At 38.0% G+C, this 13,703-nt stretch overlaps 1 protein-coding gene across 4 annotated transcripts; it reads left to right on the forward strand.

The window, feature by feature from the left end:
- Positions 1–16: 16 nt before the first annotated feature.
- HNRNPM (heterogeneous nuclear ribonucleoprotein M) lies at positions 17–13,512 on the forward strand. Of its 4 annotated transcripts, XM_065747301.1 has the most exons (14): positions 17–111; positions 197–290; positions 808–894; positions 2,505–2,699; positions 3,700–3,853; positions 5,048–5,097; positions 5,489–5,549; positions 7,771–7,872; positions 8,445–8,489; positions 8,885–8,959; positions 9,436–9,537; positions 11,051–11,832; positions 12,098–12,149; positions 13,080–13,512. In XM_065747301.1, exons 2-14 carry the CDS (start codon positions 213–215, stop codon positions 13,241–13,243), a joined length of 1,947 nt encoding a protein of 648 aa, XP_065603373.1. In that variant the 5' UTR covers positions 17–111; positions 197–212; the 3' UTR covers positions 13,244–13,512. The 4 variants fall into 4 exon arrangements, with proteins under 4 accessions (XP_065603373.1, XP_065603375.1, XP_065603374.1 ...); XM_065747303.1 differs by lacking the exon at positions 7,771–7,872; XM_065747302.1 differs by lacking the exon at positions 808–894 and having other exon boundaries at positions 18–111.
- The last annotated feature ends 191 nt before the right edge of the window (positions 13,513–13,703 follow it).

The raw sequence follows: 13,703 nt of genomic DNA on the forward strand, positions 1-13,703 counted from the left end.
TGAATTGACTTTTAGAAAATGTTCTTTGTGTTTTGTGCTTTTACTTACTTTATTTTTTTTTCCCTCCTCTCCTTGTTATTCGCCTGTGAAATGATTTCATCAGGGATGCGCGTAAGTTCTCTTATGAATTTTTAGCAAGAAATGAGGAAACTCTTAAGATACAAGCAGTGTTCTTAGAAGTCTTGTATCTTCGCAGTGTTGTTGAATTCAAGATGGAAGAAAGCATGAAAAAGGCTGCAGAGGTTTTGAACAAGCATAGTCTTGGTGGAAGACCGTTGAAAGTGAAAGAAGTAAGACTCGCATCTGTTCTTTCAGTACCGTGGAAAAAGGCGGAGGGAGTGCTCTTCAGTCCAGCAGTATGACTGACTCATTTGCAGCTAATGATTTTTGATCGACAGTGTGACTCCTGAAATAGAATTTAAAATGATACTGAATTTTCTTTACCCCTAGCATGTGTTGCTGAACATCAGTTTGAATGTGATTGTTTAGACTAATCTTGATTTGATTGCTACTGATAGTAAGGCAGAACTCAGGCAAAGCAAGCTGTAACTGCAGGTATACTTGCGTATGATTTGAAAAAGCAACTTGCATGACTATTGTTTGTTCTTGACTGACTGCTTTCCATTTATTTCTGCATCATGATAAATGTGTTCTACAAACAATTCCATAAAATAAGCTGGTTTCTGATATACTTTGAAGATTTGTTTCCATTCTAGTGGCTTTGCTGTTGACAACCCCTATGACACGCTCAACTGTACCAGGAGTTAATCCTTATTTATTGACAAGTTTAAACTTCTGTTCCAGCAGCTTAGAACCTGTAGCTGCATCAAAGGTCCAATTAAACAAAAATCAAGAGAGACTTCTTCAGTGTTAACAGTGACTCTTGGCCGTAGGGTAAGCAAGTTGTTTTTGGCTAAGCAGGCTTCATGTTCTGCTGTGCCTGTACCACCCCTGAACGGTTGGGGAAAAAAACACCTGAATGAGTGTAAGATGGGAAATGTATGCAGAAAGTCCACCCTTAACAATGTGTATTCTTGGAAGCACTTGAGAAAAAGAATGAGGTGTGCAAGTGGCAGCACTTCTCAGATCTAGCATATTTTATGTGGTTTTGTGCGTTCTGAGGAGCAGTGGTTTGAGTCTTGCTGCAAGCCATCATCTGCTGTTGACGTCTTGCTACCCTGTCAGGGAAGTGAGAGCAGAAATGGAATATTAGGAAAGTGGTTCTACCTGAAACTTAGCAAGCACTGACTTCTCAGAGAGAGAAGGATGAGTAGGATTGGCTTTCCTGTCCAACCCCTACAGTTCTGTGATTCTTTGATTTAGCACTGAGAATCACGCTGCCTGGTTGGTATTAGTCCTTGGAAAGGAGTGGTTGTAATTTGACCGCATCTTTGTAAAGTGGTTGCTGTACTTGAATATTTCTGCTTAAATGGCACAAACAGAACAAAACAGATAGTTCTAATCAGTGAAGAAGCACGCTACCAGTTGCAAGGGGTTCAATAACACTTCTCTAAGTTAAGGATTCTTCCTGTGTGAAAGGAGTTAATTTTTTGTAGGCAAATGTTAGCATACGTTTTGCCAGCTGCCCAGCACATTCATCTGTGTTGGCTGGTTCATTGCTGGAAAGCAGGAAAGCCTTCAAGTGAATGACTGCTCAAAGTAGGTGTTGCTGGATTAGTCATGAAAGGTGCAATTCCTCCTGTTTGCAGAAATGTGTTGTTGTTTCTTCTTAAAATTCGTATGAATATTATTTTTAATTCAAATAACTTTTATTTTGACACCTTTGTTTCTAACTAATGGATTGAATTTTGATTTTTCTTTTCAGTTGCTCACTGAATACAGTGTGACATTTCTAACTTAAGCAGCATCAGTTTACCATGTACTGTGAAGGCATTTAGTTTCACTTTCAGTCTGAAGTTACAATAATTTTATTTCCTTGCTAGAATTCTTCATCTCGTGCTTCGTGTTTTCTAGGGTATCCTAAAACGTGAGATCTTGCAGTAATATGATGATACACTCCTCAGTTTGGAACCCTAGAGGGTTGAGGGGAAATTGCTGCCTGAAACTATCTTGAAATTTTACATGCTGTATCTTGTCTTGTAAACTTTAACTGCAAGATTAATGAGCTGTTGTCATGTTTTGAAAATGACAAAAGTTAATAGCCATTTCCCTTCTAAAATCTTTGCAATGTCATTTTGTCTTCAGAATGAACATGACTGAGGTTTGTTGAGGGTATTAAATAATAAATACACACTTTCAGAATGAAGGGAATGCATGAGTAAGGAGTAACTTGCTAACCTGGAGGGGCCTGATAAGCTGTTTTTTTTGTTGTTTTTAAGAATAAGATGATAAAAAAAAAGATAGCAATGTGGTTGGCTGTAGATCTGTAGGGATCAGATAGATAAAGAAATTCTCTTCTTTTGACTTCTTTGGCCATGCTGCTAAATCCCCATACATTTATTGTAATCATGGCAAACTTAGTACGTTGTTTCTATGTTTTGCAGGATCCTGATGGCGAGCATGCCAGGAGAGCGATGCAAAAGGTCATGGCAGCTGGTGGAATGGGTATTGGTCCAGGCCCTGGTGGCCCTGGAATGATCAATATCCCACCTAGTATACTCAACAATCCCAATATACCCAATGAGATCATTCATGCTTTACAGGCAGGGAGACTCGGAAGCACTGTCTTTGTTGCAAATGTAAGTGTTGTATGATCTGTGAAGAGAAAACCTGGGTCTTAGTTGAGTTCAATCCAGTACATTAGAGGAAAAGCTGTAGAGTTTCTGTCCCAGTAAAAAATGAGCAGCAGCTTGTTTTGTGACTAGTTCAGATGGAACACCTGCTGTGTGGGGAGTATACTTCCACTGCTTTGTATGAACAAAAAATGTGATCTTCTCTGTGAAAGCTGTCATGGATGTAGTGTAAAAACATTTTTCCTCATTGTACTTCCCTGATTCTTTAGACTATGCAGTGTTTTCAAATACTAAAACTAACCACGAACAGCAGAGGAAAATGCAGCTTATTTGAAGGAGAGGCAGTGGAGAGACATCAAGCTAGATGGAGGCTAGAGAACGTGAACTCGTGGAAAGTCTGAAGGATGTGGGTTTGTTCAGCTTTAAAGGAAGAAAGCTAAAGGAATACCTGATTGCTTGCTGTCTCCAGGTCTCTGATCAGGGAATACAGAGAAAACAGAACCAAGCTCTTTTTAGGGTATGTGAGTTGGAAGATGGGCTATACTGGGATGTTTTTTACCTTGAATTGATGAAATACAGGAGACCTTATCTAGAGAGATTTTTCAACTGTGTGCATTTAATAGTGTTCACAGCTGAGCTGGACATGGCCCTGAAGAACCTGAAGTAGTTAGTCCTGTTTTCAACAGTGAGCTAAGAGGCTCACTTGTCTTCTGAAGGTCTCCTTCAAACCCAGATTATTCGGTAATTTTTGCCTAAGTAAAGTTATAAGGTTGTTGTTTCCTATATATTATGATGTTTAATAACGGGTAATTTCCAACAAAGCCAAGCACAGTGCATGAAGTTCTGGGGCATTCTTTGGCACCCTGTTATTTATGTTTTTTATCTCATCTCTCTGAATGCTGCTTATTCTCATGATTGCAGATACTGAGAAAGGAAAGTGAGGAACACTGAAGGTATTGTTTTATTGGAAAGCTTTTTCACACTTTTACTATTACTTGTCTTCTAGTTGGATTACAAGGTTGGTTGGAAGAAACTGAAAGAAGTATTCAGCATGGCTGGTGCTGTGGTTCGAGCAGACATATTAGAAGATAAAGATGGCAAAAGTCGTGGAATTGGCACTGTCACTTTTGAACAAGCCATAGAGGCTGTTCAAGCAATATGTATCCTTAAAGAGTATTAATGTAGATAGTAAGTAGGTTTGCTAGCCCATCCCTTGTAAACTTTTATGAGGAAGGAAATCATGATGAAAATATGAATGATAGTATGGTAGTTAAGAATCTTTTTTTATCGCAGTAAGCGGAACCATTGTAGTGGGTGGAAAACGTAAGGAAAACTGGAAAAAAAGAAAAAAGTACATCTTGAAAGAACTATTCTTACTTTCTCAGAATTGTTAACAAGTGGTGGATGTATGAATTTCTAGCCCTGATAGTAGACATTTTATCTCTAGGCCACGACAATTAAAATACAGTTTCTTAGAAAAGGTTTGTCTTAAATTACTGTAATGGAGGTAAAGGAGAAATGTAACGTTTATCTGCAATAAAAGGCTTGGCCTGGTTTGTTCTTTGTCATCTATATTCATTTGCTGTGCAAGCAGTAATTTGATAACATAGTAGTCTACACACACACAATAGAAATGCAATGCAGATATTGCTGTGTTCTCGATCTCTCTGTTTAAAAGCTGTGGTGTAGAAGGAAGGAAAATATTTTTCTCTTCCCTAAAAAAGATGTTTGTTTTCCTAGTGTTATTTCCCTTCTGTATGTACACCTCAGAAGTTAAGCCTAGTCACGATAAGCTGAAGCTTAAAATATTAATGTGATTAAATCATGTGATACTTGCACAGTTGTTGGTTAGAAAATCGTGGGAAGTTCTGCATGTTTTCTCCCATTTTGAATAGCTAAAGCTACTGCTGTAGTGTTTTAACACCTACACTGGTTTTGAAACACAGTTTAGGGGTGTCTTAATGACTTTATTCTTAATCAAAGGATTACTACTTAACTCACATTTTAACATCATTAGAATCATAGAATCACAAAGGTTGGAGGGGACCTACAAGATCATACAAGATCATCCAGTCCAACTGTCTACCTACCACCAACTGGTTTCACTAAACCATGTTCCTCAACACAGTGTCTAAATGTTTCTTGAATACCATCCTTATTAAGTTTTGGAAGGCTTTTAGTTTTGGAGAAAGGAGAAAAGGATTTTTGATAGTCTTAATAAACATAAGCTATGTGGAGTTTTGTGGTTTTCTGTAGTTTCTTTTGTATTCTGTATCAAGTAGCATTTCAGTTTTTTGTTTTAAGATTCTTTGTGGTTCTAATGCTTCAAAGATAAACCCTTAATGAAACAAAAGCAATGTTTAATGGGCAGCTGCTCTTTGACAGACCAATGCATGTTAAAATGGTAAGTATGTTCAGATTCCTACTGCTTTTTGAACTGATACAGTGCTTTTAATTTTTATTTTTTGAGAGATGTGTGGCTTCCAGACTGGTGTGACATAACTAAACAGCATGTTACGACAAACGTAGTCCTGCACTTTGTATCTCAATTGTAGCTTATGAGCTAAAGTGTTGGGAGGAATGCACATTCTGTTGGAAGGACTTGGCCTAATATGTATTGTGGAAGGTTATATTTCTAATTATTTTTCTAGAAGATAAAGTCAAAGCAGTTCTTACTATATTTATGGTTAAGTTTCTGTAATTGGATGGTGGGGAAAAAAAGGGACAGGAAATCCTTCTAGCAAGAAAGCAGGCCAGGGTCATATATCAACTTAACGTATTGAATTATTTTTTAGGATGAACGAGCCTTTCCCAAAGGAGATTTCTTTCCTCCAGAACGACCCCAACAACTTCCTCGTAAGTTTCTCCTCTGTGACTGAACATGTTATGTTACGCTTTTTAATTTGCTTCACGACAACTTAAACATATGCAAGATGAGACTTAATCCTGAGAACAAAATGTTTTCAAATTGGATTTAGAGAGATTTCCTGTATATTCCTGGGTTATACTTATCATTGAGTCTGTAGGTATTAGAATCTTACGCTTAAGAAGTACTGCTTCTGTAGCCTGTGATATGCAGGCAGGAAGAGATTAATAAGTAGAATAGAAATAATAGATAACTGTAACCTCCCCCACTACCCAGCTGCTTAAACCCAGCCCTAGTAAAATGATTCAGACTTCTGAAAAACTTGAATTCAAATGACTATAATAGTATCAAAGGAGAAAATAGTAAAGAATAATTCATCAGTCTTGTCTCTTTTCGGATACTTCCTTCAGCTCATAGCTTAAAGTTTGTCCTAAAAACAGTATTCTGTTTCCAAGTCTCTCGATTGTAATTCAAAAGCCCTCTTAAAAGCAGGGTTTCAAGGAAACATAATCAGTTAATAGAGAAAAGTGTGCACCCTTTTGTGTGTTGGTGTATTCTATTCTATTTTTTCTTCAATTTAAAGGGCGGAGTTGAGGACCTGAGAATTTTCCAGGCTTTCAGGTTTCTTGGTGGAACATTATACCAATTTATCAATACCCAAAGGGAGGTTGCAAAAAAGACAGAGCCAGGCTTTTTTCAGTGGTGCCCAGTGACTGGACAAGGCATCTAAACATAAGGAAACAGTTCTGTGAGGGTGACTGAGTACTGATGTATCAAGTTACCCTGAGAGGGTTTGGGAGTCTCCATCCTTTAAGATAATGAAAAGCGGTTCAGCACAGTGGGCTCTAGGTAATCTAGGGCCTTTGGGATGGATAATCTCCAGAGGTCCCTTGCAACCTCAGCTGTTCTGTGATAATATAATAAAAATCTTGAACAGAAGGAGACTTGTTTGAAAGGGAGAATGATGTGTGGAGGGGAGGAAAAACCCCACTATTTTACAGCTGAAGCTTAATTTGCTTAAATACCATGAAAAATGTAAAGTTTGGCTGGCTGCTCTAAAATGTAAAGTAGTTCTGTTAATTCAGCCACATAAAGTTTTCTTAGTTCTAGAAACAAAACCTGTTGAGTGCTGCTACCTTGTACAATTCTAGTATTCATTAATCCATCCCTTAGTTAGTTCAGTTATCTGCTTATCTGCCAAAGCCTTGTTCAGCAGCAGTATCATCCACAGTTGTTTTGGTTATGTTTTTTTTCTTTTTTTAATGCTGCCTTGACTTTCTATAACAATATACCTTATCAAGAGAAAGTCGTTGGTTTCTAGTTTAATTATCTTTGCATAAAGTAGAACCAGTAATTATGGAAATGTATTTCTTGGCCTTTAATTTGAAGGGGGAGGAGTTATGGGAGGGGGGAAGATTGTTAACTCTTGGTGCTTTACAACAAAATTCAATGCTTCCTAAGATCATTGTGTTGATCTAAACAAGGAAGTTGTATTCTCATAGGCAAAGAATACCATTGAGCTTTTAGATGGTTCAAATGCAATAAAATAAATTTCCTTCCTGATTAACTGTGAGCAAAATGAGATGGTTTGGTTTTTATGATTTTATTTTGTTTTTGGACTGGGGAATCCATGATTCACTTGGGTACAGGAAGATTCAAATATTGTTTCTGGAAATTATGTTCTTCGTTTCTCTAGGGAAGAGGCTGGCTGTGTGCTCTGAATTGTATAGGTGGCTGTCATAATGATAGGTGGAACCTTGTGGTTGTTTAAATTCTTACCTGCAAGGGCAGAACCTTGGCAAAGACTGAAATAAGACATTTGTTAATCAAAGGTATTACTGTGAAAAGGTTAGAAGTTGTTTATACTAAATTGCCCACTCTATTCTCAGATTGAGGAGTTACACAAAATAAGCAGTGTTCTAGCCAGTTATTTTTCAGGAGTCAGCTTAAAACCAGTCAAAGAGAAAAACAACTTTTCTCAGTAGTGAGATAAAAACTGGATCCTGAGAAAGAATAATTGAAGTTAATTTTCAGTCTGCTTTAAGACGTATCTACTCTGGATTTACACTTTCATGCATTAACTATGTACCCCAAAGTGGGAACACAGCAAGATTTTTTTGGAGAATGAAAGTAAATTACTTAAGAATAAAACTTGCTGTTTTGTCAAGTTATGGAAACAAGGCTTTTTTGATATCTGAATATTTTCTTCAGATGGTCTTGGTGGTATTGGCATGGGATTAGGACCTGGAGGTCAACCTATTGATGCAAATCATTTAAACAAAGGCATGGGAATGGGCAACATGGGACCTGGAGGTAAGAAGATTACTCCTATGCTTTGTTTCATGAGAGCTTTAAGCTGTGTAGAGGGTAGATAGCTTTGTTTTGCCTACAAAAAAGAGTTGAAGTGTATTAGGAGTGTTAAAGCCAAATGAATTTTTATTGAGCTTGATAATGGAAACTTGAACTTAACAGATTGCTCCATTTTTATTTTTTTTATCATGGTCAAGGCACAGCTCTCATTTTCTGACTCTTGAGCATGAGCAGCAGACACTGCAAATATACATTAAACTTTTAAAACCATCTGTTACTCTTAATACTTGTTAGTGGGCTTGCAAATCTTGTGTTTAGGGTTTGTTTAAACAGAAAAAAGTTTTAAAGAGCCACCTAAAAAGTAGCACACATTCAGCTTTCAGTTTATAAATGCCTATGGGTTTCTTCCACTTACTGCTTTTATTTGTTGAGAAGGAATGTTATAATCTATTAAAAGCTATCATGTGTAAACTGCAGTTGAAATTACTGTATGATCTCTATTTCTACAGCCACTCTCATGGCTGAAGCTTTGTAGAATTACATCTGCTATATAAAGCTTTCTCTTTTATTTTGAGGAATGGGAATGGAAGGCATGGGCTTTGGAATGAATAAAATGGGAGGTAAGCTGTGTTTTTTGAAATAAATATAGCTTGGGTTTTTTGAAAGCTGTGTAAACTTAGCCACATGTGACTAGCAGGCATTTGTGTTCTCTATGAAATAGTTACCAATTTTTAAATGTTTGTTTATTCTTGAGTATTAAAAAAACTACTGTAGGTGTGTGAAGAAGGGTTGAAACCTCAGAAAATATGATGTTGGTTTGGATATGTGACTTCTTAAGCCTGACTTTGGCTTAGAAAGTAAGATCTGACCAAATTCTTGACCCAATTTTGTGAATCTGTGATACAGAGTTGTCTTGATGCCTGTGAAAATGATTTGTGAAAAGCTTATTTTGATGAGGTGTAGTGTTAAATTGAAATGCATTGCTAAGGAATCCCTGGAAAATACTTTCTTTTAGGAATGGAAGGTCCTTTTGGTGGCATGGAAAACATTGGTCGCTTTCCAGCTGGAATGAACATGGGCAGAATGAGTGGTAGGCACTGGGTTATTTGTCACTCACTGGTTATGACTTGTTACGCTCCCAGGTTTGACAGAAGTCCTGTTTTCTAAAACTGTAGTAATGCAGACTTGTCATTTTCCTCTTCTCAGCTTTCCTTGGAAAAACTTAAGGTTCACATGTGATGTGGTATCTGCAAGGCCTTCATTGCCTCTAAACTACAAAAAACAAGTGCTTTGCTGAGGTTTCCTTGAATAAGATGAACTGTGTTCTGTCTATATTCACCAAAAAGACCTCTCCTGAGCACAGCATCTGCCTTGTCTGCATTTAAATGGATTTATGTTTTTTCTGTCTGTTGTGTTTTTGTTTTGGAAAGACAAGGCAAAATAATCAGAAGGACATAGTAGAAATTAACAGCAAGGCAAACATTTAAAAATTATGCCTGCTTCAAAATGTTCTCTCAGGAGTTATTCAGGTACCCTGAAGAACATAATCAAACTTGATCTTTACAGAGATGGATCGTGCCATGGGTGGTGGAGGATTTGAGAGAGAATTTGGAAGAAATGAAATGGGGATGTCTCGTAGTTTTGGAGACACCTTGGAGAGAGGAATAGGTCAGTATACTAAGCTAAGTACATGTACTTTCTACTGGAAATACTTGAACTCTGCATAAAAAAAATAAAGACATTTTGTAAGTAGCTGCTCGAATACTTCATGTTTGATCAGACAGATACATGTAACAGTAGTGATCTGTGAGTTCTGTAATGGAATTACAAATGCAGCAGGGAACATCTGAGATGCTACTTAAGTGACTTTGTGTTAAGTTTACATATGTGGTGGCAAAGTTCTGACTGGTGTGTGACCCAAGCTTATAATGTAGCCTGCAGCCTACCTGGTAGATAAGAAAAATGTGGTGTAATCTTTGTTTCTTTAGCAGAAATTTTAGAAATCACACTGTGAAATGCAGTGCTGTGTTGCAGATAGACAGTTTATGAAATAAGATCTTTCATGTAAAGAAGGATTATCTTTCTGTTGAAGTGATTTGAAAAAAACAAAACCTCAATGACTGAATGACAACATTTGAATAACCAGGAGCTGTCTTTGGCTAACAGCTTGGGGTTAGTACTTTTCTCAGAGACTGTGACCTAAATGCAGAATGCTACTGTCTTTCAGCTGAAAGAAATAATATATTAAGGTATTTCAGTGAAGTGACAGCAGTAAATATATGTCTTTCTTGAATAAGTATTAAATGTTACATAAGTCAAACCCATTTTTTTCTTAAGATACTACTGAAACTCAAAATATAGAAGCTGAAGTTAGATATATTTAATGAAAAGAAATGATGTTTGGAAGAAGGCTTTTTCTCCTCAAATCAGACTCGAGGAATCGTTCTTCGGTTTTGTTTTTTTGTTGATTTGCTTTAGGTTTGTTTCTAAATTGCTATAGTGTTAAACTCAATAGGTAAGATGGTTTGTACAACAGGAACTTTTTTTAAGGGTGTGGAGTCTAAATGCTTTACTACTGAATCTGTAGCATAGTGAGGACAACTCCATCAAGGGATTTAATGAAGCAAATCTAGATACCGTGTTCTTGCTTCTGTTTTATGGCATGGGCAGCCTTTTCATGCTTTCCATGCTAAAAGGCTGAGTGAGCTTTGTACTGTGGCTATAATGCAGTGATTCTTGTGTGGAGTTTGCTGGTTTTTATTCCCGCAGTGTATTGTACAGGACAGCTCCCACCTAAATATAAATACTAACTTTTGCTACCTGATTTCCTCATGGGTTTGCATATGCCTTTGATCTTTTCTCCTTTTGTGTATGTTGGTTTTCACTGAACATGGTGAGTGTAAATTAGAGTGTTCATTAAGGATAAATTTCTCTCCTGCCCAGCTGTAGTGCATAGTCTAACAGGATTACCAGTCTCCTAAAATGTGCTGCTGTCATGGTAATCTGAATAATCAATGACAGTATTCTTCCTGTCCAAAGTAACTACTACATATTCTATAGCAACACACATCATGAGGTCATGTTTTGATTAATGATACTTGAAAGCAATTGAGTAATGTTAGTGTGCATTAGGTTTGTTAGTCTGTGTATGACTATTGGTAACTTGTGTGTTTTGTTCCAGGTGGTGGAAATGCCAGCATTCCTGGGATTGAGAGGATGGCACCTGGCATTGATCGTATGGGCTCGGGAATAGAAAGAATACCTTCTGGGATGGGTCATGGGATGGAGAGAGTAGGGTCAGAAATAGACAGGATGGGTCTTGTTTTGGATCGCATGAGTTCCAATGTGGATCGTATCGGTTCTGGAATTGACCGAATGGCCCCGCTGGGCATAGATCACATTGCTCCTAACATTGAGAGGATGGGACCAGCTATTGAGAGAATGGGTTCTGGCATAGAAAGAATGGGTTCTGGCATAGGCTTTGGTATCGAGAGAATGGGTGCTGCCATTGATCGTGTTGGCACCACTATGGATAGAATGGGATCAGGTGTAGAACGTATGGGATCTGGCATGGATAGAATGGGTATAGGTATGGAGCGTATGGTCCCTGCTGGAATGGGAACTGGAATGGGTCAGGTCATAGAGAGAATGCCAGCTGGCTTGGATCGCATAGGTGCCACTCCTATGGAAAGAATAGGAATAGATCGTATGGGTGCTGCTAGCATGGAAAGAATGGGCTTGGAGCGCATTGGAGCCACTAATATGGAACGAATGGGACCTGCTATGGGACAGGGCATGGGAGCAGGCATAGATCGCATGGGACTTGCAATGGGAAGCAATTTTGAAAGAACAATGGAAATGGAACGTGGAAACTTTGCAGGCAATTTTGCAGGCTCCCTTGGAGGAACTGGAGGACCTGCAGCTGGGGTGGCCAGAAAAGCTTGTCAGATATTTGTGAGAAATGTGAGTAGCCTTCTTCCTATGCGTTGATCTCATCTGAGTTCTTCTGACTTGTGTTAGAATATTTAATATTGGATGCTGCCAGAGGGTGGAATTAAGTAGACCGTTGTGAGTGGAATATATTTCCTTAACAGATGAACAGCTTTTCTGCATCTGTAAATAAATATGTTGAAGTGTAGCTGTCCCAGGATGGAAAGCTTTTGAAGATTTGGCAATACTCACAGGTCACTTAACAGATCTTCAGTAATCATTCTTCTCTTTTCCACAGCTTCCCTTTGATTTTACATGGAAAATGCTGAAAGATAAATTTAATGAATGTGGTAAGTTATTATATCACTGGCAAGCTTTACTGATAACTGAGTGAGACAGGAACTTCTTGTCTTTCACAGACACCAGTACTGTAACTGAGATTTCACTCAGACCTGGAAGTACTAAATCTCAGTGTTGACAGGTGTTTTGGGGATGTTTACCATCCTGCTTTGCCCAAAAGAGCTCTACAGTGTTGAGAAGCAGTAGATGTTTTCACTGGCCAGTCAGTGATAATTGAGTCAGCATGCTCTTTCTCAGCTTGCTACTCAGTTTGTGCTCCTCTGTCTCATGGGTTGGGCTTATAGCCTCTCTGTGGTTATGGAAAGAGGGAGGTGTGGAAATCCAGGATGAATTTAAGAGGTTCGTTTCTACAGAGAAAAGCTGATGACTAATGAAAAGTATTGGCACAGATGTTTTGTATTTGAGTGAACATAGTTGGTTTGGGGAAACTGTCCTTAAAAAGATGTTCAGAAATTAGTAGTAGTAGTAGTATTAAAAGAAAAGTAAATCAAGTAGCTAAAAGTTGGATTGCTGAATATTGCTGGATGTAGGCTGTTGTGCTTCTGGGAATTTTTCTTGGCAATAACTACTATCTCCTCACCTTGTTCCCTAATGTTCACTGCTTGCCAAGTGCAAGCCTTATCAGTTATGATATGGATTATGTTTCCAAGTGGGGCAGGGCTCATTAGCTTTGTTCCATTCATCTACTTCTGATGCATCACACTTAAGAGAGTTGACAGAACAAGTTTGAATTCATACATACTTTAAACTGAGAACGCTCCTTTAAAACGTTGACTTGGTAGAGTCTTCCTATGGCTTTAAGTTTCAAAGTAATGTTAGCTTGCAAAGGTGTGCTTTCTGTGGTTTGAAGCAGAGGACTGTGAATTGGTAGCTATGTGGTATGTACTAGATTAAACAAGAACCTTTCTTTTCTTTTGAAGGTCACGTGCTGTATGCTGATATCAAGATGGAGAATGGCAAATCAAAAGGATGTGGTGTGGTTAGATTTGAGTCCCCAGAAGTAGCTGAGAGAGCCTGCCGCATGATGAATGGGATCCAGCTTCGTGGGAGGGAGATAGACGTGCGAATTGATAGAAATGCTTAAGTAGTTGCTTTTTTAACACTGAAACCAGATTTTTGAATTTGTATTTTTCTTGTTAACCATTTTAATTTGACTGGATGTAAAGGTGTTAAAACGATTCAGTTGCTTTCTGGAGTAATTTTAATTACTTTTTTAACGAATGGATTTCCATTTTACTGTTTTTTGCATTGAAACTGCAATGTGCACAATCTTTTTTTGTAGTTGTGGCATCTTGTTGACATTACAGATGTAAACAGTATGACTTTGATAATAAATGCAAGTTAAAGATTTCAGTCACTGTATCTGTTACTGGTGGCACATCCTGTGCTTGCAAAACTATCTGTAAACTGAGCTCAGTAAAACAAGAATTTTTCTCCTGTGAAGTATCAAGCAAGAATGTTCCTTTTGGTTATCAGTTTGTGACAGTATGAAGCAGACTAGAAAATGATGCGCTTGGCCGTTCCTGTTAGTACTTCATGGCACT

This window comes from Cyrtonyx montezumae, unplaced genomic scaffold (genome assembly GCF_038088225.1).
Source record: "Cyrtonyx montezumae isolate F1298 unplaced genomic scaffold, pur_monq_1.0 scaffold_44, whole genome shotgun sequence".
NCBI classification, from domain to species: domain Eukaryota; kingdom Metazoa; phylum Chordata; class Aves; order Galliformes; family Odontophoridae; genus Cyrtonyx; species Cyrtonyx montezumae.